The sequence below is a fragment of the Cuculus canorus genome, chromosome 9, assembly GCF_017976375.1.
Source record: "Cuculus canorus isolate bCucCan1 chromosome 9, bCucCan1.pri, whole genome shotgun sequence".
Classification (NCBI taxonomy): domain Eukaryota; kingdom Metazoa; phylum Chordata; class Aves; order Cuculiformes; family Cuculidae; genus Cuculus; species Cuculus canorus.
This window is the reverse complement of record NC_071409.1, coordinates 15,354,858-15,379,507: the sequence shown is the minus strand read 5'-3', so window position 1 is coordinate 15,379,507 and position 24,650 is coordinate 15,354,858. Positions and strand designations below refer to the sequence as shown.

Sequence of the window (24,650 nt, the reverse complement as noted above, 5' to 3'; positions counted from 1 at the left end):
TGCCACTGCATCTTACTGGAGCCATCGTAGGTCAGGTGCAAGGAGTTCTCTGGCTAATGACTATTTCTGCTACTGTAAAGATATGGTCATGAATGGCATCAGCTGAGAGATGTTCTTAGTTTTTGAGAATAAATCCTAAGTTATATGGATACTATGGGGGAGATCAATCTCATTCCAAAGGCGAAACTGAGGCAGGAAGGGAGAGTACCAGCGCAAGGCCACCGTGGCCAGTGGCAAAGCAGGATGGAAGATTTTTCCCCAGTTACTTTCTTAATGCCCCTAGAGCACATCACACTGAAAAATGGCAGGATGAAAGTAAGATAAAAAAAAAAGGCATCACTGTTCAATCAGGAGTGACCCCGACGTAGTCTTTCAAACGTATCGCAATGTATAGGAAGAGGGTTCACATCCCCTGGAAAAAAAAGCACAGGAGTCATCCATGCCCAGCCATCCCCTCCCTTAAAACTGTAGGATGATCATTTCCTTCGCTAACATACTTATTTAGAATCTGATAATTCATTGCCTCTAGTTTCCTGCTGGAGTTTGTCTTCCATTGTTCAGGATTTACATTACTCAACAGGAAATCAGTGAGAGGTCCAGCGATTAGAAAGGTGTGTTTCCCATTCGGACCCACCCCTGCTTGCTTGCTCAGGGCTGGAAGTCATACTTGGTGCACAACTGCATCCATGGGAACTCAGGGAAGTCACAGAGCAAAGGCAAAGGGACTCATCTCCTTCTGTTGAAAGCTACAGATTGCTTTGTCTGGTTTCCAGTGGTCGTTCCCACACATCCATCCCTCACACACTGTTTTTACTCGGGCCTTACAGTAACTGCTTTTCCCACTTGCTGGGGAGGGTGTTGTTTATGAAAATACAACTATCAACGCAGTACTTGAAAAGAGTGGTGAAAGTGTCCGTTGAACTAAAATACACTTCATTCTCCCAGACCACTACTTTCGCTCTGACAGTCTTGCCATGGGAGAGGGGTTCTGTGCAGCATAAAGAGCCACTTGTGACATACAATCCAGTTTAGCACGTTGGTTAGAAACTAGGCTGAGTAGGAATGACCCCTCTCTGGTGCCCTTAGCAGTGTCTTTTAACTCCAATCTCAGAAAAGACACTCCAATACGTTCTCTTTAACGGCTCCTCTGTAACAGCACAGAGCAAAACAGAACACCACTAATCTTTTAGAGGGTATCACTGGGACAGGATGCTTCACTGGCCAAGTCCTCCCATTGCAAATGTCACAATTGTTTTAAAACATACTTCTCTGAGGTTAGTTTGATAACTGGTACTCAACTCAAACACAAATGGCAACCACTCAGCTCTACACTGTAAGCACGACTTGTGTAAAGCAGCTGCTGACCTTTCTGGGCCATAGCTTCCAGTCACTGTGGACTGTTCTTACCCAGACATCTTCAAGGCTTCCCAGTTATCTCATCAAGTACAAAGGTTGGGGCTTTTTATGTTTCTCTAGCATTCAGCGCGTGCCTTGCGGGGAAAAAGCCCAGCTCATTAGTCATTGTACAATAACCCTAAAGAGGTTTAAGCAAACTGCAGGACTTTAAAGTGGGAGTCTGATTTCTAAAAATTATTTTAATATAATTCTAAGAATAATTATTTCCTTTGAGTAAGAAGGGACATTGAGGAAATGCCCTTGCTCCCAGCTGACTTATGCATGCCTAACCAGCCCTCTAATTCCCCCTTCAACACACTTATGCAAGATAGCCTTAGACACCACAGTTCCTACACCTGAAAGTTCATCCTACCACATAACCGAAGTATCCTCTACTGAAATTCAAGATACAGATGTCTGATCCCATCCATTTTACACATGGGGAACAGAACATTTCCTTCTCTGCACAGTTTTGCCAGACTAAGCCACGTGCTGTGTAATGGAAGGTCACATATTACAAACACTTGTTGCTCTTTTGCTCTGCAATGATTTCTCTAAAATTAGATTTTCCTGCAACTGGAGAGAACACCACAGAGCCATGTAAAATGAAAGGGTTACAACATAGCTCTTACGTACAACAGTCCTGTTTACACATCTCTGTACACTAGCTTCTTTCTCATCAATATCCTTACGTTGACTCATGCTCATTTTGCAAAATGAAACAATAGAGCTTCCTTATATTAACAGATTATTTCGTCTCCTGCTCAGGAAGGCCACTGGGTTCTGTCATTTACTGGAACCTTCTGTGCATAAAACCTGTCAGAAGCCACCTCAGAGCAGCTGAATCTCATATACAAAAGCATTTTTGCTGTGGTTATCTAAAATACATGGATCTACTTGTAAAATAGAAATGGCACATACCATAAGTGATACAAGATTATTTATATCATGCCAGACAGAAAACCTCCTCACTAGCATTTCATTCTCTGAAATGCATCCATTACTTATAAATACTTGCTTAGATAACATTTAGTCATTTTCCCTGCCCAGAGAACTGCTATGAAAGCTGTGGAAAACGTGCATATTGCAAGCACAGAGACAAATGTGGAGGATAAGGCTTTCACAGTGAAACATGCACTAGGGATATCTGAACTGCTTGATAATGAATGACAACACCATGATTTGTTTCACTGTATGAGTTACTTATCCAGCCCACCACAGTTTTGAGATTTTGAAAAATGTTGGAAGATGGATCACTCCTTAAAAAATAGGAACATTTTCCTTTTGATATTGCTTAATGCTTTTGGTACATAATCTTACGCTACTTTTAAGAAGACACTGGCACACAAACCTGCCTTTCTATTCCAGCATTGACTTTTCCCATTGAGTTTTTAGACTGGTTAGGAAATCCTTTGGGAGTATAATGTGAAATTTCTTCAGCAGACTGGGAGCCCCTTACGGGGGCCAGACTCTTACTCACCTGGTCTAAGCGCAGAGCACCATCGATGAAGCGCTGTTTGCGGAGGTGCTGGGCAATTTGATGCAGATTTAGCACAGCTTGCTGGATCTCAGCTACTGAGTGTTGAGAGGAGACAGGGGGAAGTTCTTCAGGTAAGAACATCTTCCCAGGGTTCTCAATCATCGTCTGTGCATGGTCATAACTTAGCTTCACGCAGGAGCAGATAACTGTCCGCCCAAACCACTCATCAAGGATCTGCAAAAGTGAAAAGCACAAAAAGGATCTGAAGATTTTCTCGTGTGGGGCAAAAAAAGATTGGAAAGTTGTGGAAACACTGGAAGGAATGACACCACACCTCATCACTGACTGTGATCTTTAAGTCAAGAACTTATAATGAGGCCAGAAGAAGGCCATTTGCCTGTATAGATTGTCTAGTAAGATGTACATGCATAATAAAGTCTTTCTGTCACATAGGAACTGCTTGGACCTCTCTCCTCTGCCTGATTTCCCTCTTTCATATAACTCATAAGAGTTACGGCCATCTGCGAATTGAAACCAGTCCCCTGATTCAGAGGTTACTAGGTGCCAGTGTGGCAAGAGGCAGACAGACACATGCAAAAATGGATCTCGTCTCTAAAACAAAGTAGATTGCACTCACCTCTTTGATTGAACTGTGGGCAGCAGGCAACAAGGGGCTGGCCCTAAAATGCTCAGGTTTTAGGAGTACTGCAGGGACCTCAACGTCTGACTAGCACTTGTGAAACTTTGATGGGTCTGGAGGAAAGATGGCCAGGCACTGACTCCATGTTTCTCTGATCATGCCTAATGTCCTACGCCCAAACTCAAGCCAGGAATCTTCCTGAGCTCCTGACTTATTTTGGAATCTAGATGAAAATAATCTATAAAATTATTTTATTTTAAACTAATTAAACCAGGAGCCACTCCCACTTTAAACTCAATAACAGAATACAAATGTAGAAGCAGCAGTTCAGAATTATTTCTTAAAGCAGAAAAATCTATTGTCGGACAAGATACATAACAGAGTCCAAAAGCTCATCAAGCAAGTGAGAAAGTGTGAGGGACAAAGGGCAGAAGGCTCTTCAGGAAAGTCAAGAGCACTGGCATGAGGGCTCTGGAGAGGGATGCAGTCTGTGATAAACTATTCAAACCACAAGTGCTCAAGAATGAATGGAGAATTGTAATTCTGCCTTAGCTACAAGATCCACCTTATCCCTTTGTCAGCACAACACAAGGTAAATCCTAGAAGTGATGGTGTCCAGGCAGAACAGCCAGCTCTCTCTAAGACAGACTCATCAAGGACATTGCTTTAGAAAGGAAAACTCTCTTAACAGAGAAAGACAGATCCCCAAGATATCTTTGCTGTTTCCCTCCCCTGTGCCCCACAGAACATATGTGCAGCATAACTCAGCAGCTCAAAGCTCTGAAAGTCGCAGGGCATTTAAGCTCATTTCTAATTTGGAAGCATCCTAATAGTGGAGGTGCAGCAAGTGATGTCTTGCAATGTGAAGTGCTCCGACTCTTGGCTCAATGTTACTCTGTGTGCCCCTTTCTTTATGCCAAGGAGAAAGAAAGGAAGAAAGAATCACAAAGCTCCACAACGATGCTGTGACCATGCTGGCAGCACCTGCTCTGTGCTCTGCTGCAGCCCTTTAAACATGGTCCAGCTTCATGTGGTGATTGGGGGTCCATGTCTGGCAGATCAGCAACAACTGATGAAATCTGCTGGACCCCCAAAAAACTCCTGATATTAAGCAAGCACGATCTCTGGCATGGAAAAGGCTGTGTTGCTCTTTAAAGGATACACTTCCAGCAAATTGAAGACTATTAGCTGATTGGCAATAGAGATACTTCAGATTTCAGTAGGACATGGATGGTACTTGGGCACCATAAAGGTAGTGCTCCTTGTTGAGACGATCTGGGAGCAAGGCTGAGCAGCTCCCATTTGAGTTGAGCAGTTTTACGGAACCTGCAATTGTAATAGGCGGCTCTTGCAACGTGATGTTTAAACATTTTCAGACACTACTTCTTATTTCCCTGCTAGTTCCTCCATCTCCAGCTATTAATTTCTGCAACAAAGGTCCTTATCAATTCTGGCCTTCGTTGTTATTATCCCACACTAAATATTTTGTGTTTGGAAAGTAGTCTTATTTGCCTTATAAAGTAGGTGAGTCGATTCTATCACATACATGCGTGTTGAAAAGGGTTAAGTACTGGGCAAAAACCAGAAGGGCGATTCCAAAGAGAAGCACTTTCCTCAATCCTCCAGCTAGCACTGAAAGCCGGCTCTCAGGCTACACAGTGCTTTCTGCCACTGGTTTCCAAGAGCCCTCTCTGTCCCTTGCAAGAGGCAACAACCGGATTTCCACTTTGCTGTCTGAACTTGAAGCTTTCAACAAAATCTCATTTTTCTGCTTGCTTAGAAGAGGCCAAATATTTCAAAGCTCCGCTCACTTCCTTGTAAGATGAGAAATGCAGCATATTGGGCCCCCAGAATATAACTAGAATGTCAAATCTCAGGCAGGCTGCATTCAGGGCAAAGCATCAGGACAAACAGCACATTACTAGCAGATATTAAAATTCTTTTTTTCCCCTCTGTTTCCTCAATTTATTTTTCTGTTCTTGGTCTCTCAAAAGCAACCAAGCAGTGAGATGCAGAGCATTGCAATTTCCATTCCTGCAATTGTTCTAACAGGTGTAAGCAGGACAGTGATGACCCTGAGAGATCTCTTATTAAGGTACCAAATAAACACCATCACACCAAAGTTGCCTGGATGCATTAAACAAACTTCATATAGGCAAGAAAGGGAGTTTTGGATGCATATTGCCCCATGCAGTCCAGTAGTCCCTGTGGGTAGCGAGCAGAGCTGCCAGGCTCAGTCTGGCTGGAGCAGGCTAACTTAACTCTACCCAATCTCCAAGTATTTCCTGGAAATGCCTTCCACCTCTGCCTTCAGTGGCCATCGAAGCAGACTTAGGGTAACCACAGCATCCCTGGTTTGGAAACCCCAGCAGAGCAGTGGGTAAGTTCCACTTCTACAGGGAAAGCCACTCAAGGCTGGCTGGCCCATATACCAGAGGCATAATATACTATACACCAGAAACCAGAGGCCTGGATGGGCAAAGCAGTGCAGAGAAGCAGCATTAGTGGGTTATGAGCTTGGACTGGGAGATTACAACAAGTAGCCCACACAACAGGTCTGCAAGGTCTCCACCACCACAGCAAATCTGGTGCACCCTGTCCCCAGGTGGATACTATTATTTAAGATATTTCTAGGGTTAAGGCTTCCTACAGCTCTGGGAAAAAGCTGCAGTCTGCAGCACATCACGTGACGGCAGTCAGTCTGGCTCAGCTGAAACCCTCCCATTAGCACAGTCCCTGGTGGTACAGGTCTCTCTGAGGCTGTGACGTAGCTGTGTATGACATTGAGGACTTTCTCCACACAAGATGTGTCTGTATCACATTCTGGCTGACAACAGCTTTGAGCCATTGTTTGTATAGGTTGTTTCAGACTAAAGCAATTTCTCACTAGTAGAAGGAATCAGCAGGGCTGTGCTTCAAATATCAGCAGGCGATAACTTAAAAAGGATAGTTGCATCGTTTGTTTTCAAATATCTTTCTGTTGACTGCATCCAAACAAGAACATGCTTCGTTGTTCCTTTAAACGCCCAGCTCCGCTTCTGAAGAACAGTACAGATGCAACAACACAGTTAACGCCTCTGGCTTTGGAAAGTCATCTCAGATACATCATGTCACACTATCCCACTGGAGTCCGTGAAGCTACGTAGAGTGCTGTTCAGACAATACTTTGTTACGCTCAGGGAAAACAAGAAAATAAAAACTCCAAAGCCCAAAAGAACAGAAACAAGAAAGTGCCTGTCTCCGAGACAGGGCTAAGCCTGGCATTATTTTTCTACAAGAAATGAGAATTAAAAACCCCAACAACTTATCAATAGTCACATTCAAGTGAGGAATCTCTGTGCCTTTTCCTTGGGAGAAGCATTAGCTCTAGACTTATTTGCTTTGGAACAGTGACAGTGGGAGCTCAGAGCTGCTCTCACCTGTAGCGGCACTGTCAGGCTCTGCTTTGCAAGTTCAAGGTTACAAGACTGTTGTACCAATACGGTGCAACAAAGTGCTCTTTGGCATCATGCATTCCCCCTCACTGAGGAATGTCAGGTCCTTAGTGTCAGTGTTCTCATGGCTCTCCACCAATGACTGAGGCTCACAGGTTGGGTTCAGGCCTTTGACTGGCCTCCCTTTCACCTAGGAGAGCCTAGAGAGCATGTGATCCTGTTTACACTGATCCCAGGCTGTTGTAGCACCTAGAAGTACAGGAGACAGACACATTCTGTCCCAACTCAGAGATAAGTTTTTACAAGAATGCCCTGCTGGGCAAAAGCCCTACAGGTAGCTTTCCTCTTGGAAGGCATAAATTCTTCTCCAGCCTTCACCTGATATTCAAATCAAGTGACCTTGATTAAGACTGCAGTCCTGAAAGGCCTCCTAGGAGAAACCAGTTTGCTGAGATGGCTGTAGGCAGTCTGCTTTCCAAGGGGCAGTGCAGTCATGGCCCAGACCACTGCTCCAGCAGATATCGGCTCCCTGAACAGGCACAAGGCAGATGCTGCAGCTTCTCTATTTTCTCACTGGCCAGCCAGCACTGGTCCGAACACTGTTTCTAAAGCAAATGACATATATATTGCAGGGGACAAGAAACAAGATTTAATTAAAAGCTCTTAATTAAGACTTGACTATTAACTGTTCAAAGACCACTAGGAGCAAATAAAAGGTCCACCAAGTAGGTACTGTTAGAAGGCCTCATGAGTAATCATGCTGTCTCTATAGAATGTAGAATACTTTTCACAGCAAACAAATAAAATCCACCTCAACAGCAGAGTAGGGACTCGCTGGAGAAATACAGATATAAGACTGCAACTATAATTTGCTAAAGCACAAAACAAGAGTCAGTGTCCTTCAGAGCAGCATGGACTAAAATAAGGAAGTTAATCTTTGTGAAAAATGACCAAATTGACCCAAGAAATACTCCCCAGAGAGAGTTGTGCATGAGCACAACACTGGCTAAAAAAAACAATAATTCTGAGTGCAAAAAGTGTACATTGCATAGATTGGAGAGTTCTCTGGTAATGACGGTCTTTAGCCCTCCTCAGTTAGTGAGGGGACCCTGAGATCACCAAGGAGAAGATTGTTAGGGCTACAAAAAGTGTCGGAGAGGAACAGGGAGAAAAATGAAGACCTGAGGAGAGTTGGCAGGTAGCTGAAGTCAGCTTGTTGCATTCACACACAGCCTGCACAATTCCCTGGGAATAACACATGCAGAGGATGGAGCTGTACCTTTGCAGAAGAGCTATCACACTTTATTTGAATCGATGTAATTTGCAGCTCTAAAGAGGAATTAAATTGTCTGTTTACCAGAGAGGCCACAGAGGGATACCGCTCTCATCCACTGCATTGCATAACTGCCTATGAGCACAATGCAGGGTTGGAGTTGGGGGCGGGGGGGAAACATCTTGTCCCATCCAAAGCATTAGCTTTGAATTGCCGCTGGAGGTAAGATATTAAATGGATGGGTGACCTGGCAAAGAGCAGGAAATCCTCTGTTCCTGAGATTCATACATATATTATTCTTTTCCCCACCATGTTGTTAGATTATTGCAGCTGGAAGTTCCACAGTATGTCAACAGTAAGGCAAGACACAAGGCCAGTCCTACACCCTCCAGTATTCTCACCAAGTCCTTTGTTATCTACCTAGATGTTAAGGTATGGCATTTTTACCACTCTTGTTTGCAAGAGTATGGGCTGACCGTCAAGGAAGGACTGATTAACAGGATGACTGCACTCTACTTGAGGTACCTTGCCTTCTGGAGTCAGCTTCCACATCACAGAGAACGTCAGCCTGTCTTGCATGGGATTGAGACTGCATAACTCTTCACAGAGCAGCCTGGGAAGCATTGGGATCACCTGGAAGAGAAGAGAGCATTGGTAAGACACACGCTTTTAGTAGTGACCTACCTATGGCCAGGAAGGAAGGAAGGAAGGGAATGAAAGGACTCGATGACCCAGTGGGTCCCTTCCAACCTAGTGATTCTATGACTCTATGAAGTCAGACACTGCTGAGGCCACCAACACTCACTTCAGCCCCAACCCTCAATGAGACCAGAGGGAGCTGTCAGTCTCCCACCTGGGAATCATTCCCAATGCTCCACTCTGAGACATGGAGTAAGCATCCTGGAGCATCCTGCAACTGAAGTTATGCAAGCACTTCAAACTTCAGCTTTCAAGGTCACAAAGTTTGCTCTGTTTTCCACTTCTTCCCAATAACCATTTTGACACGGGGAAGAATGAGGAAGACACAGCACATCAGGAAACAATGCTGAAGAAACATGACCCTGGCAGTCAGGAGCTGAAGAGCTTGGATTTGGAAACCCTTTCCTGCTTTGCCACTGAAGACAAAGCCTGTGTAACCAGGCAAGTAGTGCAAGGCTTTAACAGAGACTGAGCCAGGCTTTGTAGCACAGACAGGGAAGCAAAGATGTCGGTAAGAAAAACAGAAGCACCTGCTTTGACTACTGAACAAGGTGTTTGCAAACAGAGGGAGAACAATTATTATTTTACTATACTCAACTGTTTGAGCAAAATGTCAGCCAACAGAAATTTCTGGCAGGGATTTTTTTAACCTGCGTCCTAATTCCTCACAACTCATCAATATTTCTGCTGCTGAACACTGAATTACCAAACCATGAATTACTCACCTGGCTACAGCCACAAAGCAAAAGCTTTGGAGAATATTCACACTAGAGCAAATCTGAGCAGCTCCAAGTGTTTCTACCATCCCTAAGTTATTTCCCAGATGAAGTCTAGAGTAAAGATAATATTTAGCAGCTGTTTAATGAAGCAAACCTAATTATTAGAGTTTCACATTCTTATCTCCCTTCTAATTATTTACCTTTGTGAAGCAGCAGTAATTGCCCTCAAAGAAGAACGACATCATTCCTCTTGTTTGTTTTGAGTGGCAATGTGGGCTAGTGCATTCCAGAAAAACACAGAGAGAAATGCTCTACTTGGCTGCCATAAAATGTTATAGCTATTTAATTTAGTTTCCATTTTGATTGCTCTGTGTGCTACTCTGTAAACACTGGACCAGCAGGAAGCCGTCTGGCATGCAAACCGCAGCTCTTCCAAACTCTGTGACACCAATTCAGTGATTTCAGAGACAACTTTTTCTACCTGGATACCAAGGGAACAACTGTTCTTCAAAACAGTAAGAAAGTCTCAGGTGTCCACTTTCTCCTCAAGTGCGTGCACTTCATATTTACCTTTTGCTTTGAAGGAAAGACTTAAAATATTTAATCACATTTGTGGTTTGGCACCAGATGATGGCTATAAATCCATCCTAATTGCAGTGCACATTAATGCCAAAAGTTTAACTGTATGGTCTGTGACTGTCAAGGAGTCGCTTGCAACATGAATCAGCAGCAGCGGTTCAGCTGGAAGGTCACAAGGGGACAGATTATGATAAGCTGTTTCCTGCAACACAAAGGCCGTCAACTCTGTTATTCCAGTTGTGAACAGTACATTAACAATACTGGTACATTCATAACTCACAGATACAGTACGTGAGCTCAGCCATGCTGCCTGGAAGGACCCACACCACAAGGCTATAAATTTAGTGTAAGTGGTGCCAACCCATATCAGAAAGGAGAGAAAATAGTTTTTCTAGACTATCGGAAATCCCTGCCTGCCTAAAATCACCTATGACCACCGTGAGACCCTGAAGTTCAGGTCACAGTGAACAAAGTGCTAGTAATTTAATAAAAGCTCCCATGCCCTTTTCCACCCAAATTAAAAGCTGCAGTTACTTGCTTTCCTCTCTCCTCTGGCTCTGTGATTGATTGTCAGATAATAGTATGTTCTTATTGAATATTTTTGTGTCCTAGCACATCCTCTTTGCCCTCAGATCTCCTGAAGCAATAATAGTCTGCTAGAAAATACCAGTATGAAACATTAAAGCCCATCCATGAAGAATAGCCCAAGCGAAACAACAAGATGCTTGTTTTAAGTATACTTGAGCAGGATTAATATCTGATTCAAGAGGCTATAATTCGATGGAAGGGCTTTCAATGATGTGAAACATAAGCAAAACTTTAATTCAGATCATAATTACAGCACTAAACACTCACCAGGCAATTAGCTGTAACAAACCTACTGTTAAATAAGGAAGCATCAGCCCATGTTACCCTTGTTTTACAGAAAAGAAACTTTTCCTAAAGTAACAGCCTAACCCATGGAAGAAGCTTCACAGGACAGCAAGAATTCAATCAACCTCTTCCTGGGCTCAGCAAATATATATGTAACATAAGACAATGTGACCCTGCATTGAAGGAATTTCAATTTTATCTTCGTTACTGAACAAAAAGAATAAACCTGTTTTCAGCATCATGACAGTCCTGGCTAACTGCCTCCCCCTGCTTTAATATCACAATTCCACTTCTCACTCTACAGGGAGAATAAACTAACTGTTACAAAGCACAGAAGTTTAAGCTATAAATACACATTTCCTTTTTCCTTAACGTGATACAGTCAAAGGCTGAAAGGATTCTTAGTAGCTGCAAGCCCAGCATTTAATATACAAAGATGTCACAATTGTGTCACACTTGGAGAGCAAGACATTTCAGAAGCTATCCCAGAGGCTGCCCAGAAGGAACTTTTGCAATAGGATTATGTCCATCTCTTTCTGCAGAAGAAGCAGGATGAGAGAAGATTTCCCTAAGTACGCCTTTAATGCCCAGATTTGCAAAAATATCAGGGCTGCATAGCATCATCTCAAATAATCCAGAGGTTGTCCAGCATCTTTTGAATGCTTTGCCCTTCCTGTGACTGTCTGCCAAGAGACAACAGCGTCTGCCAGCTGCCCTGCAGAGTGCCACGGCACGCAGAAATCCAGCTAGCTGAAACACTGCCGAGGGATATCGCCTCCAGTGTGAAGTGGTTTCCTTAGCAAATTGCTAAGGATCTGCTTATGTTGGGGATCGCATCATTCAGCTTGATTTTACTACAGGTGGAAATAAAGTTGCCTGGGCTTATACAGGGATCATAAAGCTGGAACAGGCGGTTGTATAAATGTAGCTGAATCTAGAAATTCAGTTGGAGAAATCCAGCAGGACTAGGGAAAAAACTTCTACAATGAAAAAAGGACCTGCGAGCCCCTGGAAATCTTTTCTAATAAACGTATCATAGAAACCAGAGCTGAAGAAAGGCTCGGGTGGTGAGAGCTTCTTTGGTTTTCATCCCCCTCTATCAGTCAGACTAATAAAAGACATCATCTCTCCCCACAAGCCCAGCAGGGCCTAAGAGATCCTACAAAGGGCACTTCTTTGAGTGAAAGGCTGATATCCACAATGCTTGCAGATGTGGGCCTGCATTTCAAATCAAATCATAGACAGAGAATTGCTCTCTCCCTCTTTACAAGTCCCGCGTGGGAAATTTCCAGTGCTTCCATAGGCGGCTTGAGACTTACTGCTCCAGCACTGCCTGGCAGCCCCCACTTCATGCCATCTTCCTGCAGGCAGCCACACATCCTGGAACACCAAAGTGGTGGCAGCAACGAAAAGCAAAGAGAAGGCACTGCTGAGGCTGAGGGATTTCCTACATGTTGTTGTCCAGAGGTTATAAGACACATGGACCTTAAACTTTGGTGGCCACACTGCTTAGCAGCTGGCTCTTCTGCACGGTGGATTCACTTCAGACACGGGAAGATGTAACTTCTACTTCCCTGCTAGTGAGAGCCTGTTGTTTTCTTTTGCCTCTTTGAATAATGAAGTGCTACCAAAAGCCAAATGCAAGTTTCCAGCCTCAGACTCATTCTTAGGGAGCCGGGCAGTGGGAGGGAGCACACTCATACACACTCATGGGATGATACAAGTCCCCTTTCCCTTTAAAATCAGGAACATCTGCTGCAGCCAGGACTGACTCACTGGCCAGGTTCAGAGCGGGTTAGTCAGGGCAGTTCTCATCTACGGACTCACTGTAGCAGCTTTTCAGGATGGGGAAGATTGATTAGTCAACCAAAGGAAAAAGGCAACAAACTCTGGTTTAAGAAAAAAAACTTACTTTCACACAGTCACATGGGTAGCTTTGCTCCCTTCAAACAAACCCACTCTGCTGGTGCCCTGCTTGAACTGCCTGCTCAGGCTTGGTTGGTTCAGTTGGTTACAACTACAGCTGACTCCCAGGGTGACCCCTTCTCCCAGGGTAGCTCTGATGGGGAGGGATTGTATTAACCAAGAGTTTCCATCAGCTGCTTTCCCCAGAGCTGGGAGGAGGACATCGAGGTTCAACAACGGGGTGGGCTCAGCAAGCCTCTTGCTTACACACTAAAAGATACTCAAAGGAAATAGGCAATTTGTTTATGAGCCAAGATTTCTGCTCAAGACTTGTATCAACACTTCCATGAATTCAGATTTCGAGCAAATCTTTGTTACTCAGACTGAGATTATCAAAACATCAACACCCTGACAACCTGCTGGTGTCAAAAGTGAATGTCTCGAAGTCCTTGGACTCAATGTGAAGATAGGCTTACAGTTCCTATCTTTGATCTCCAGTATAAAATAGGACCAATAAAATATTACAGGGATTTAAGGCTGACCTCTCACTTGAGCTGTTTCACACCTAAAATAACAGTGTAAGATGTGCCAAAAAGAGGAAACTGTTTAGGTTTTCTTGCTTCTTAAAACCCAATACACTCCTATTTCAAAAACTTTTGACATTATTAAATAGACTGCTAGCAATTACACAATGACTCCCCTTCTGGACACACGGTTCAGGAAAATTAAATATGTGGCTTTATTTAACTTCTTTGGGAGGATTAGCATGGTGCTAACCTCTAGCAGGATCACAGCTGTCTTAGGAAACAGTTCCATCAAAGGAAAGCATATTTTCTACAAGAGTCACGCTACCATTTTGTTTCAGACAGCCTGGCTGCTTTCCTTTGCTCATCCCCTCTTCTCCTTTTCAACCGTTACAATTAAAACATTGATCATTTCATCATCTAACATAGTTTTGATTCTTAAAATATATTTTCTGCAGGACAAAAGTGTGGGTAAAACACTAGTCCTAACTGCTGGGCAAAGGTAGTCGAAGAACAATTGAAGATTACAAGCAATAGATAACTTACATTGGCATTGCACACGACTGACTGGTAGTGTGGGGGAGGGCAGAAAGAGCTTTGAAAGAACACTGAATTAGGTTTCACATTCAACTAGATTTTCATGAAAAATGTCTCCTTTCTAAATAAAAATCTTCCTTCTCCCTTAAAAAAATATCACATGACTTCAAAACACAGTATTTTGACTTGGAAATAATGCCATATCATCTTCCTGGACTGCAGTTTTGCTGCCCTGCAGTGTTATCCCCCCAAAGCTGGCCAACATCTCCCATGGTGAGCTGTGGCCAATAGTCATCTATTAGAGGGGAAAGCACAGCACCACAGAAGCAAAGAGCTTTTCCCTAGAGAGACTCTGCTGCCAGAATTGCTGTTTCCATGAGATACGCATTGCTTCCCACTCCTAGAGAACAACACATCACCGGGGTAACTTGGTTCCACATCGCAGTATACCTTTGTTGGCCTCGCTTCCAGTGACCCAGCTTGGGCACTTCTGCATTGCTATCAGGGTTATTCCACGCAACACATACCCACAGAGACATTAAATCCACCAGCCTCACCAAGACCCCCTGGAGCCGTGCTTTGTTATTTCTACCCAAGGAAAGTTGTGGAACAGCCACAAAAGATTAACAGCTTGACATCAAACTACTAATTTGATTTCAATGATGTAAAATAAATAATTTTATCATCTCGGAAGTGTGGAGAGAACATGGTAAGCTATTGGAACAAGCATCATTACAAGACCCTCCCAAGACATGAACCCTGGGAACATCTAGGAATGGAGGGGAAGAATCACTCATAACCCTAAGTAGCAAATGTTTATTTATTATATAAAAGATGCACTGCCATCCCAGAAAGGGCTGCAGAGACAGGGACTTCAGCCTGACTGAACAGGAGTGTGGAGAAAGGCAGATTAATCCGCTCCCACAAGACTACCTCAACAATACTCTTCCTGCAACTGATGCTTCAGGCCAACACAGGATGCTAACATCCAAGCTTGCTGGCTTTCATGCACACACGGTACTGGTGGTATCTGATGAGCTAGGAAATTTCTGCACATTTAACTGAAAATGAGACAGGCATAGACAAAACCTGGATGTTTCCTTTCCAATAATGTTAAACTTGAACCTGTTAATTTTTTAAGTTTAGAAGTCAACTTTAAACTGGATTTTAACATTTGATTCTGTTACAGTAAAGTCTGTACAATATCAAACACCTTTTCACTGTATGATGAAAAGACAACTTCCGTATCTGGGATACCCAGATAAAAGAAAAGTGTGTGAAATATTATTGTACCTCAAGATGCGAGATTACACAGGATGCTTTACACTTTACTCTCTATGCATCTACTTCTGGGAGAGATCAGCTACTGCACTCAAGCCAATAACAAAACTCTCCACCACCACATCTGCAAATTTCAAACTCCCACCAGCAAAGCAGATGACCCAGTTTGGGTCTGTCAGGCTTATCTCAGGTCAGCACAGTGTAGATGTACCTGTGCAGCTCTGGGCTCTGAACTAGCAGTGTCCCATTCACACGGGGTTGCTCCTGAGCTGGCAAGCCTTGGCACACCTGGGTCCCTGCCTGCAGACACAGGATCAGGAACTGGTGGTTCACCCCCTGCTCTCTCCGTAGGCACTGAGGTAGTCAGCAGCTATGTTAGCTCTTGCATTTGTATCAATTCATTTGGCTTTGTACGTTTGCTGCAGTAATAATCAGATATTGATCGTGTTGATTAAAATGAATTTATGGTAAACGTAAGACACAGTTGTCAGATGAAAAAAGTCCTTACCTTTTGCACTAGATAGACACTAGTTGCTCTTTGGCTCGCAACTTTATCCAGTGCTGTTTCTTCCAGTACAAAGTAGCTGACATCCGCGATGTGAACACCCACTTCGAAGTTCCCTGAAATTGCACAAAAAAGTCAGTAGGCTGCAGGCAGAAATGAACTGCTGACATATTTAAGTCTGAATCTCTCTTCTCTCTCCCAGTGCTACCATAACCTTTTAGCCTTATGTCTAGACCTCACAAAAATGATACTTCTTTCCATCTCTTCCATCTGAGATGAAAATTATGGTCTCTCAGGACACTACCAGATTCACAACTACAACACAGGAGTGAAAACACAGAACCGTTTAGCTTGGAAAATACTTTTAAGATCAAGTTCAACCATTAACCTAACACTGCCAAATTCACCACTAAATCATACTCCTAAGTTCTACATGCCTTTTAAATACCTCCAGGAGCAGTGACCCAGCCACTTCCTTGGGCAGCCTGTTCCATATGAGTGAACCTTCAAGCACAACAAGCAGATACGTGAAAACCCTTAAAAAACATGTGGATAAGTGTTTCCAACCAGGAGCTTGTAATACTGAGCCCACTTCTTATCCTTTTGCTGTCAGACAACACTAAGCAAGAAACATGGGACCCCACCTTACAATCACGCAGGCAATGCAGGACACCATTGCCCAGGTATGGAGCAACAGGTCACACGTGCTTCTGGGTTCTTGGAGCTCCCTTTGTTTCCACTTCACCCTGGTTGAGCCTAAATTACTTCTGATGACCTGGGAAGTCTTCAATGACTTTGGATCAGGCTATGCAGAAGCACAGCTTTCCACAAGCAGAATACGCCCACTGTTATCCTGCCTTCCCTTCAGGTTAGGCTTTTGGTCCTTTAATTAGAGCCTAGTCTAGAAGTATCTTAATTCAAAAGTTAGGCTAGAGAGGAGTACTACTGAGGTTTATTATGAGGTTTTGGCAATAATTTGGATTTGGAAGTAGTGATCATCCTCAGCTTTGGAAATAACCAGTACCTTGGTCCAAGAAATTCTGGTTTGTTAATCCTCAAAGCAGCCTATTGACCTTTGTTTTCTCTGGAAGGAGTAGGCTAGATTTGAGATGCTTATTTGTAGAATAGTTCTAAGTGCAGTGGGTTCCTAATTATAACATTTGGTTCTTAAGAGGAATTCACTAAGTTCTTGGTATCTATAAATATTTTTTCTTTCCTTGATGTTTTAGAAAAGAAAACATAATAGGATACCATGCTGCTGACAATCCTGTTTGCTTATACACCTTGCAAAGAATATTATCAAAGGCTCTCTCTAGAGTGTCACGTTTTTGAAGGATAAATGGTTCACAGCTGCTGTCATCACACAGTACCTCTGCCCGTGTGTCCTTCTGATGAGCAGCGGTGCTGGATTTCAGCAAAGTGGGAATGAAAATGTATGCAGGAGAAGCAGCAGCATGAGTAAGTTCAAGCTCGTTTTAGGAAAGCCACTCAGCCCACCGTGCTCCCAACTGGGAGTTCAGGTGAGTGAGCACCAGCCTGCCCTGTGCAACTGTTTGAATTTGTAACAATTTTAACTTAACTTTCTTTATTAAGCCATGTTTGCACAGCACTTTGAGTACATAAAGTATTATCTTGCTTTTTGAGCTGCTTTTGTACACTCATCCAAGTGCAGATGTAAAGGCAGCAGAAAAGCACGTGAAAGCCAGGAGTGCTGTGGTTTAGATTTGTCCACATAACCTACAGTCACTGGAAGGGCCTGCAGAGAGTAAATATGATGGCAGCAGGGGAAGAGGGCAGTAACCACATCGCACACCAAGGGACAAATTCCACCACTCATTAGGAAGCTGGGAGAAAAGAGTGCAGATTAAATGGTTCACCTTAGAAAGCTGCCTACAGCTGTGTTGCGATGTTATCACATGTCTTGAAAGCTGCTCCACATGGATTAGGCATCCAAGCCTGAAACTACTTAGACCTTAAGTCTTACACCAACAATTCAACCAATAGGTTTAATATTACACACACTTGAAGCCAACCCACTCAGAAGGTAAAAAAAATATAGAATACTTTGAAGTCAATATTGTAATGTATTGACCCTGCAGGCAAATATTGATAAAAGGAAAAGGAGAGAGGATCATTACATCATGCCTTTAATCGTACTTTAATTCAATATGTGCACTGTTACATACATGAACTTCTTGTCCTCAGTAGAAAATTGACAAACCAAGATAGATCTCATTGCATGAGATAATAAAATATGGAGTCAGCCAACAAAAACACACTGAGCAGAGTTAAATTTCATTCAAGTTTCCCACCAGAGCTTCTAAAAGCCAAGGTCAGCGTAAGCCCCCTGCTTTTGAACTCTTAATGGAAATTCTATCTAAATATTTTCTTACATACATTGACATAATGCAAACTGGCAGTTCTTGGGTTTGTCTTGCTCAAGTATGAACTCACCCTATCCCCCTCACCCCAAAAAAACTGAGACCAAGAGAACTTGAAGATACACCACCATGATCAACCAATCCGACTTCTCTCTGCTTTTGAATGCATTAGACAAAACAACAGCCTAAGCCTGGACAGAAATACCTGCCTACTTCTCTCTCCCAGTTTATTTGCTAATTAAATGAAAGAGCTTTGAGGATGGAGAAATACTATTCCCTAGGATTCTCTTCCAGGTCCACAGTTTTTCTAGTCTCATTAATTTTTATGACAAAGTCACAAAAGGAAAATTTCACATTGTAATTCTTGTGTTATTTCCTATGGGAAAAAAAAATGTGGCCTGAATGAAAGACAAGAGAGTTAAACTGGCACTCATTTATTGAAAAAGTCTTGTCAGAGAGCAGAGAAAAGAGGGAAAGGGTGGACACCACATGTACCACACACCACACACATGCACATGGTCTACTCCTCCTTCATTTTAATGAAGAGATCTACTTTTCCAGCAAACGGAGGCTTCAAGACTTGCCATCACGATAGACTTTATAACTTAAATTTCTTAGGGAAATGAGTACTCTACAAACCACAGACTTGTTTCACCCCAAATTTAAAATCCTACAAGGAAGCTAAAGCTGCACAACAACCCCTAAGGCTATGTACACGCAACCAGTTTAAGGACATTTTTTTTGGAAAAGGAATTTACATAAGAATGTACAGGAGATTAAGCCAGGCACTCTACGGGCTGATATCAAAGCAAGAGCTGAAGGGAGCATCTATTGCAATGAAAAATGCTGAAGGCACTTGGATGGTTTCTTTCACTGAAGATCTGAGACTTTTTCATCTAAAAGCATTTCATCTGAAAGCGGGTGTGAATTTGTCATTCCATTCCAACCCCTCCACCACAAAGCCCCTACATAGGAGAAGTTTAGCAACAACGAATGCAGTTTAGACTCAAGGAAGGCATGTTTTATTAACCAGCTGTACCTTATTATTTTCCCTCTGCAAATACAGAGACGTGACAATGGAGATGGGAGACAGGAATAGTATTTGAAATTACCCTGTAGCATTGCAAAACCAAATAAAGAGGCCCATTGCAATGACGAGCTCTCACAAGGTCTGCAAATAAAGAAAGGACCTGTATTTCTCCAAGTTTCTAGAAGCCTAGATACCCTCAAAGCTCACCAAATGACAAAGCTACGAGTGGAAGATCTCCCCAGCATGATGCTGCACTAGGCACACAGCAGCTCTGGTGAAGGTTTGGCTCCTCAGTCTGGGAATCTGGTGTGTTTGAACCCACTTCAAAACTTTGCGTGGGTAACACTGAGAGGATGCTAAAATCAAAGCAGAGCTGGTGGCACCTCACAGAGGAACAATCTGTTCCTTTTTAAAATTTTTTTCACTGATGATCTCATTCTCTACTACAAAACAGTTCAAAGAACTTTTTTTATGTCTTTATTGAGGAAAATTATTACCAAAAAAGGATTAGCAAGAAAGAGTTGGAAGAAGAGGAGAAAACCCTTTCAGTCTGTAAACATTCCATAAAAACTGCCAACCCAGCAAGTTGTATCAAGTATTTGCCCCAGGAAATAGAAAGTGGAGTTGAATGTATTTGAACAGTATGCAAGGGAACACTGGCAGGAGATTCCTCTTCTCTGTCTTCAGCAACTCTAGTCACTCTTAGCACAAATGCAAAGAGAAAGGCCAAACAATTTCACTTCATACCCTAGCGTATGCTAATTTTAGGACCACGGCAACTTAAAACCACAACTCGTCAAGGATACAACAGTAGAAGGTAATTTCCTAGCACAAAGACATATTTCCCTTTATTTTCATCTCACCTTCAAGCATCATTATTCTCAGGAGGGAAGACAAACACTAGTAGAGTGTTAAGTCAAGTTAAAATTTAATGCCAAGTTTTTCGCATTAACCACTACTTCTTACACAGTCTTCACCCCTCAGTTAGGGAGACAGAAGAGTTCCAAGCAGATTGCAAAGTGCTTGCTCTAGCCAGAAAACAGCCAAGTACCTGCCTGCTGCCAGCAATTAAAGGCAGTTGGCTGTTCCCTGGCTGGACCAAACTCTTGCAGCAAACAAGAACTTTCCCATTCCTCTGCCCTGAGGATATCACACTGCTGCTTTTATCTGCAAAGCAACATTTAACGCTTTGCAAAAGTATGGAAAACTTGCATAAAGGGAGACAAATGAGGCCTTTAACCTACATGCACATTTTGGTGCCATTAGCAGTGCTTCAGTGGAGCGTGGACCTTCATTGAAGCTCAAGTTCTCACAGTGATTATGGGCAAATGGACAAGGATAGCCCCTACTGGGGTCCCAGTTACAGAAAGGACAGCCAGAGGGGCTGCAGACAGAAACAGTGGTGGACACAAAACAAACACATGTTGCATGGAGGCAGAAAATGGCACTGTGATTGGGGAAGCTGCTAGAAGTAGCTAGGGACCATCAAAGATCTCTAATACATGCCTCTACACGAAGGACCTGATCCAAGCATGCAAATGTACATCCATGGCTCAAGTGTTAGAGAAGTGTCCCTCTTGGGATAGAGAGAGGAGAAAAGAGAGGGAGAAAAGAGAATGACAGCATGAGTGGGACAAAAGACCAAGTGGGAAAGTAAGAAAAGAGCAAGAAGTAGAAGAGGAGAAGAGTTTAATACAAAAATAAAAGTAGAGCCATGGAAAGAGCAAGTTATTTTTCTGTTCTGAAGCCTGAAGACAAAGGTGGGTGGCTCTAATTCTCAGCTGAAGTTACTTTTCCACCACAGGGATCCAAGTTATTGTTCAGAAAATCAGACAGTGTATTTTATTTTACTTATTTTAAAATAACAAGGAAAGTGCTTAAATTTTACTTGTGTGCCCCAGGGCCATTTTGTTTTTTGAAAGCACTGTACAACTGAGCATGAATCCATTAATTTATTTACCAAGAAAACAATTTTTTTTTTTTAGATTATCATATGATGGTACTTTAGCCAACTGAAATACAACTAATTACACATTTTTTTATAGTTTTTTCCTCCTCTAAAGGTCCCCTCTCTGACACAACCTTACGAAAGGACTCTGGCAAAAGGAGTCAGAATTCTGTGTCTCAAGAAAGCAGGATAAGTCCTCAGGGTGCAGAGCAGCAACCTTTTCAACAAAGCATGAGTACGAATTCAGTGAATGTTGCAACAACTTCAAAAGAAGAAAAACCATCTGCCCAAGTAAACAACAAGCACCTCTACAGGGTAACGATCCACAAAATATTATGTACTACCACATATTGCCTCTAGGAGATGTCCTCATCCAAGCTCCTTTGCCACTGGTTTGCATGAGAAACATCCCACAGAAACAGTCCCCTTCATCCACCAGCCCCAGAGGGACTTTGAGACCATCAAGAGCAGCTTGCCCACGGTTTCAAGATATCTGAACTCTTCTTTGAGCTGTGCCTAGTCACTTTTTTCTGGGTTTGTAGCATCTGGAGAGGTGGTCAAGATCAGGCCCTGGATTCCCAATGGGATGAAGGGAGAGGGAGCAGAGGCACACGTAGCACATCTGCTCCAAGTGCCTGCACCAGACTGCAAACAGCAAAAGGGTTGGGTGCATCTGGGCTTTTGCTTTGCTTCTAAAATCACAATTAAAACCCTTGTTTCCTTTCAAGCTTTTAACTCTTCAGTCTTTACAGAACACATTCACAGACTTTCCTTCAGGACCTGGGCTGATGTAAAGACAAGAAAAGCTGTGGCTTTCTTCACTTAGCTGCACAACCTCAGGGGCTGCAAGGGGGATCGAATCCTCAACATCAGCAGAACCTAGATTGGCCCCAATTCTTCCAAAGCGAGAAACAGTGAGATCACAGGGGAAGGGAAATAACAAAAATATAAATATAAATAAAAACATCTTTAAGTGTCAACTTTTTCTATATAGAAAGTCTTGGCACTTCCTGGATTGCTGGAAGTATCTGAGAAACCACTGATAGGAATGGTGATATTGCAAAGTGATGGTTTCAGCAACCCTGGGAGAATCAGGAAATATTCAGAGTATTTCATAAAAATAAAGCATAACAGGTTTTTCGTTATTTTCTTTTTTTCTTAAGTTAAAAGGTCAAAGTGGGACATCAATGAGTCTAAAATCTAGAATAACACCTACCTGCTTTGCAGTGACTTTTAAAGCACTGGTTTGCTTAGGTCTCAACTACCCTGAACTTTGGCCATTTTGTCTCTGGCATCAACTGAATGTTATGGAGACAACTACAATTTCACAAACCAATTTGGGATTGGCTCCAGGTAAGGTACAAAACAAAATTAATGTGTTCATGAAGTGCAATGAAGGACCAAGTGAAGATGAAAAGCAGAAAAACATACTAGGAAAGGAACCCTTCCTAAACAGAATACTTTCCAGTTTTCCATGAGCCATGAACAATGCTTTAAATAGTTTCAGAATTATGAGGAGACATTACCAAATTAAACGCTGGGAGCAGGTCTTCTGTGTGAATTGCATACAGTTTTTGTCTGTAACAGCTAATAAATTCAGCAATGTCCTAAAACCATTTAATAGAGTTTAAAAGCTACCTCTTATACCTCAAAACAAAGCCAGGACACCTCCATAACATGGCAGTTCACACATTACAGAGTCCTGAGACTTATACACAAACCAGCACAAACCAGATCCGTTAAGAATCATTTCAAATACTTTGGCTAAGGTTAGCACTTAAAGCCCCTATGCAAAAGGTGCTCCGTTGCACTGCCCAGCTCTTACAGTAAGCCCAGAGATGGTTCTTGGTCAGCATGAGGCATTCCAAGGTCTCAGGAGAGGAGGGGGGTTGACCCTCCCATGGAGCACAAGGTAGATCTCTGTGCTGGTGGTGTTCTCCCAACTTCCAGCTCCCATGAGCTGGAGAGATTGAAGCTGGTGATCATTGAGAAATCAGGTCTCCAGACCTCACAAATGATATCATGTTACGGAGGCAGAGAAATATAAGACAAGAATGTCCTGTCTTGCGGGTTGCCTGTCAACACAGGTCAGCTCTTCATCACCTTGCGACAGAAGATGCTGCCATACAGAATACACCTACTGCCTACATCATTCCTGAAAACTACCTTCAAACCCGAAGTAATAACTCTGGAGGAGAATGAAAGAGCTCTTCTGTGCAAGTGGACCATTAAGTTGGATACTTATACAAGGAAGGAATTTTCCTAAAAGAAAATCACTAAATACTCAGGACAGAATTTACACAGCATGTACAAGATAAAACATTTAATTGCAAACTGAAGGACACAGGGAATGATACTGAACAGAATAAGCATGCTGCATAAAGACTTGCTCACATTGCTGAGCAAGATATAAGCAGGAAAATATAGAAGAAAGTGGAGCACAAGTAATTTTAATAATAAAAGTCAGGCCAGAGCACAAGACGGTTGGGGACAGACAGTATAAGGATGGAAAACAAACAGAATACATAATTTCTGTGATATATCAAACGTGCCCAGCATTGGCAGACTGAGACCAGACGCAACGGCTCCTTATGCAGCAGTGCCTACGTCTCATCTTCTGCCTGTGCAGGTTTTCTACCCTTTCCTATGCCAGTACCTGTTTATGCTGCAGAAGGTCACGAGTAAGCTGACGTGCCTGAACAAGTGCCCAGCAGACTTCATGCGGTGTCAAAACAGCAAGTTCCACTTAGAGGCTTTATAAATGGTATTGATTTCTTTGCAAGATTGAAGTGTTAATGAGCAAAGTGAAGAGGAGTCAGAAACCTCAAATACATCAGACTTATCCAATGAGTGCCAGTACTCGCTCTATGGTCATCTGCGGGAGAACCTCTATATGACTACTTACGACTTAGACCCTCACAAACATCTGCTGCTCCAAGTCTATCCCAAACACCTGGCAGATCGATCTTCGACCCTTCACTAAGACATCAAGCAGGACACTGAAGGAATGACTGTGCTGCTGTGAACTCAGATTCCTGCCTCAGAACATACTCTTTCCTGGTAGGGAGAAGTTACCAAGGCTGAGCGCTCTCAAGCAATCTCTTAACAATGAGGTTTCCAGCCAACATAATGAAGGTAAAAGGACAATTTCTGGTATTCGTGTCATGAATTGTTTTTATCACTATTCCAAGACCAATTCAAGAGCTAACTCTTATCAGGAAATCAGCAGTCTTTGAATTTAAAGAGATAGGAAGTGGCACCAAGCAGCTTTCAAGATTTATTACAATCATTTTGGGCGTAGGATGTCATCCTGTTCCTGAAGCAAAGGTTTAGAGTGAGGTGGGACCAGCCTCTCTCTACTGCTAGGTCAGTCCCTTTTGTCATCTCTCTACTGAACACAGTAATGCATGGCTGAGCAAGCATTCCCAGGCATTCAAAGAGACCTTG

The 24,650-nt window shown here is 42.8% G+C and overlaps 1 protein-coding gene across 4 annotated transcripts in view; it reads right to left on the bottom strand.

Moving 5' to 3' along the window:
- The window catches only part of DIS3L2 (DIS3 like 3'-5' exoribonuclease 2), a 191,330-nt gene that overhangs the window by 61,663 nt on the left and 105,017 nt on the right, over positions 1 to 24,650 (bottom strand). For all 4 annotated transcript variants that reach the window (XM_054074488.1, XM_054074490.1, XM_054074487.1 and 1 more), the window contains 3 exons: positions 15,848 to 15,960; positions 8,748 to 8,855; positions 2,876 to 3,109 (listed from right to left, as the gene is read on the bottom strand). In XM_054074488.1, the coding sequence (XP_053930463.1) occupies positions 2,876 to 3,109; positions 8,748 to 8,855; positions 15,848 to 15,960 (455 nt within the window). The remainder of the gene's footprint in view (positions 1 to 2,875; positions 3,110 to 8,747; positions 8,856 to 15,847; positions 15,961 to 24,650) is intronic.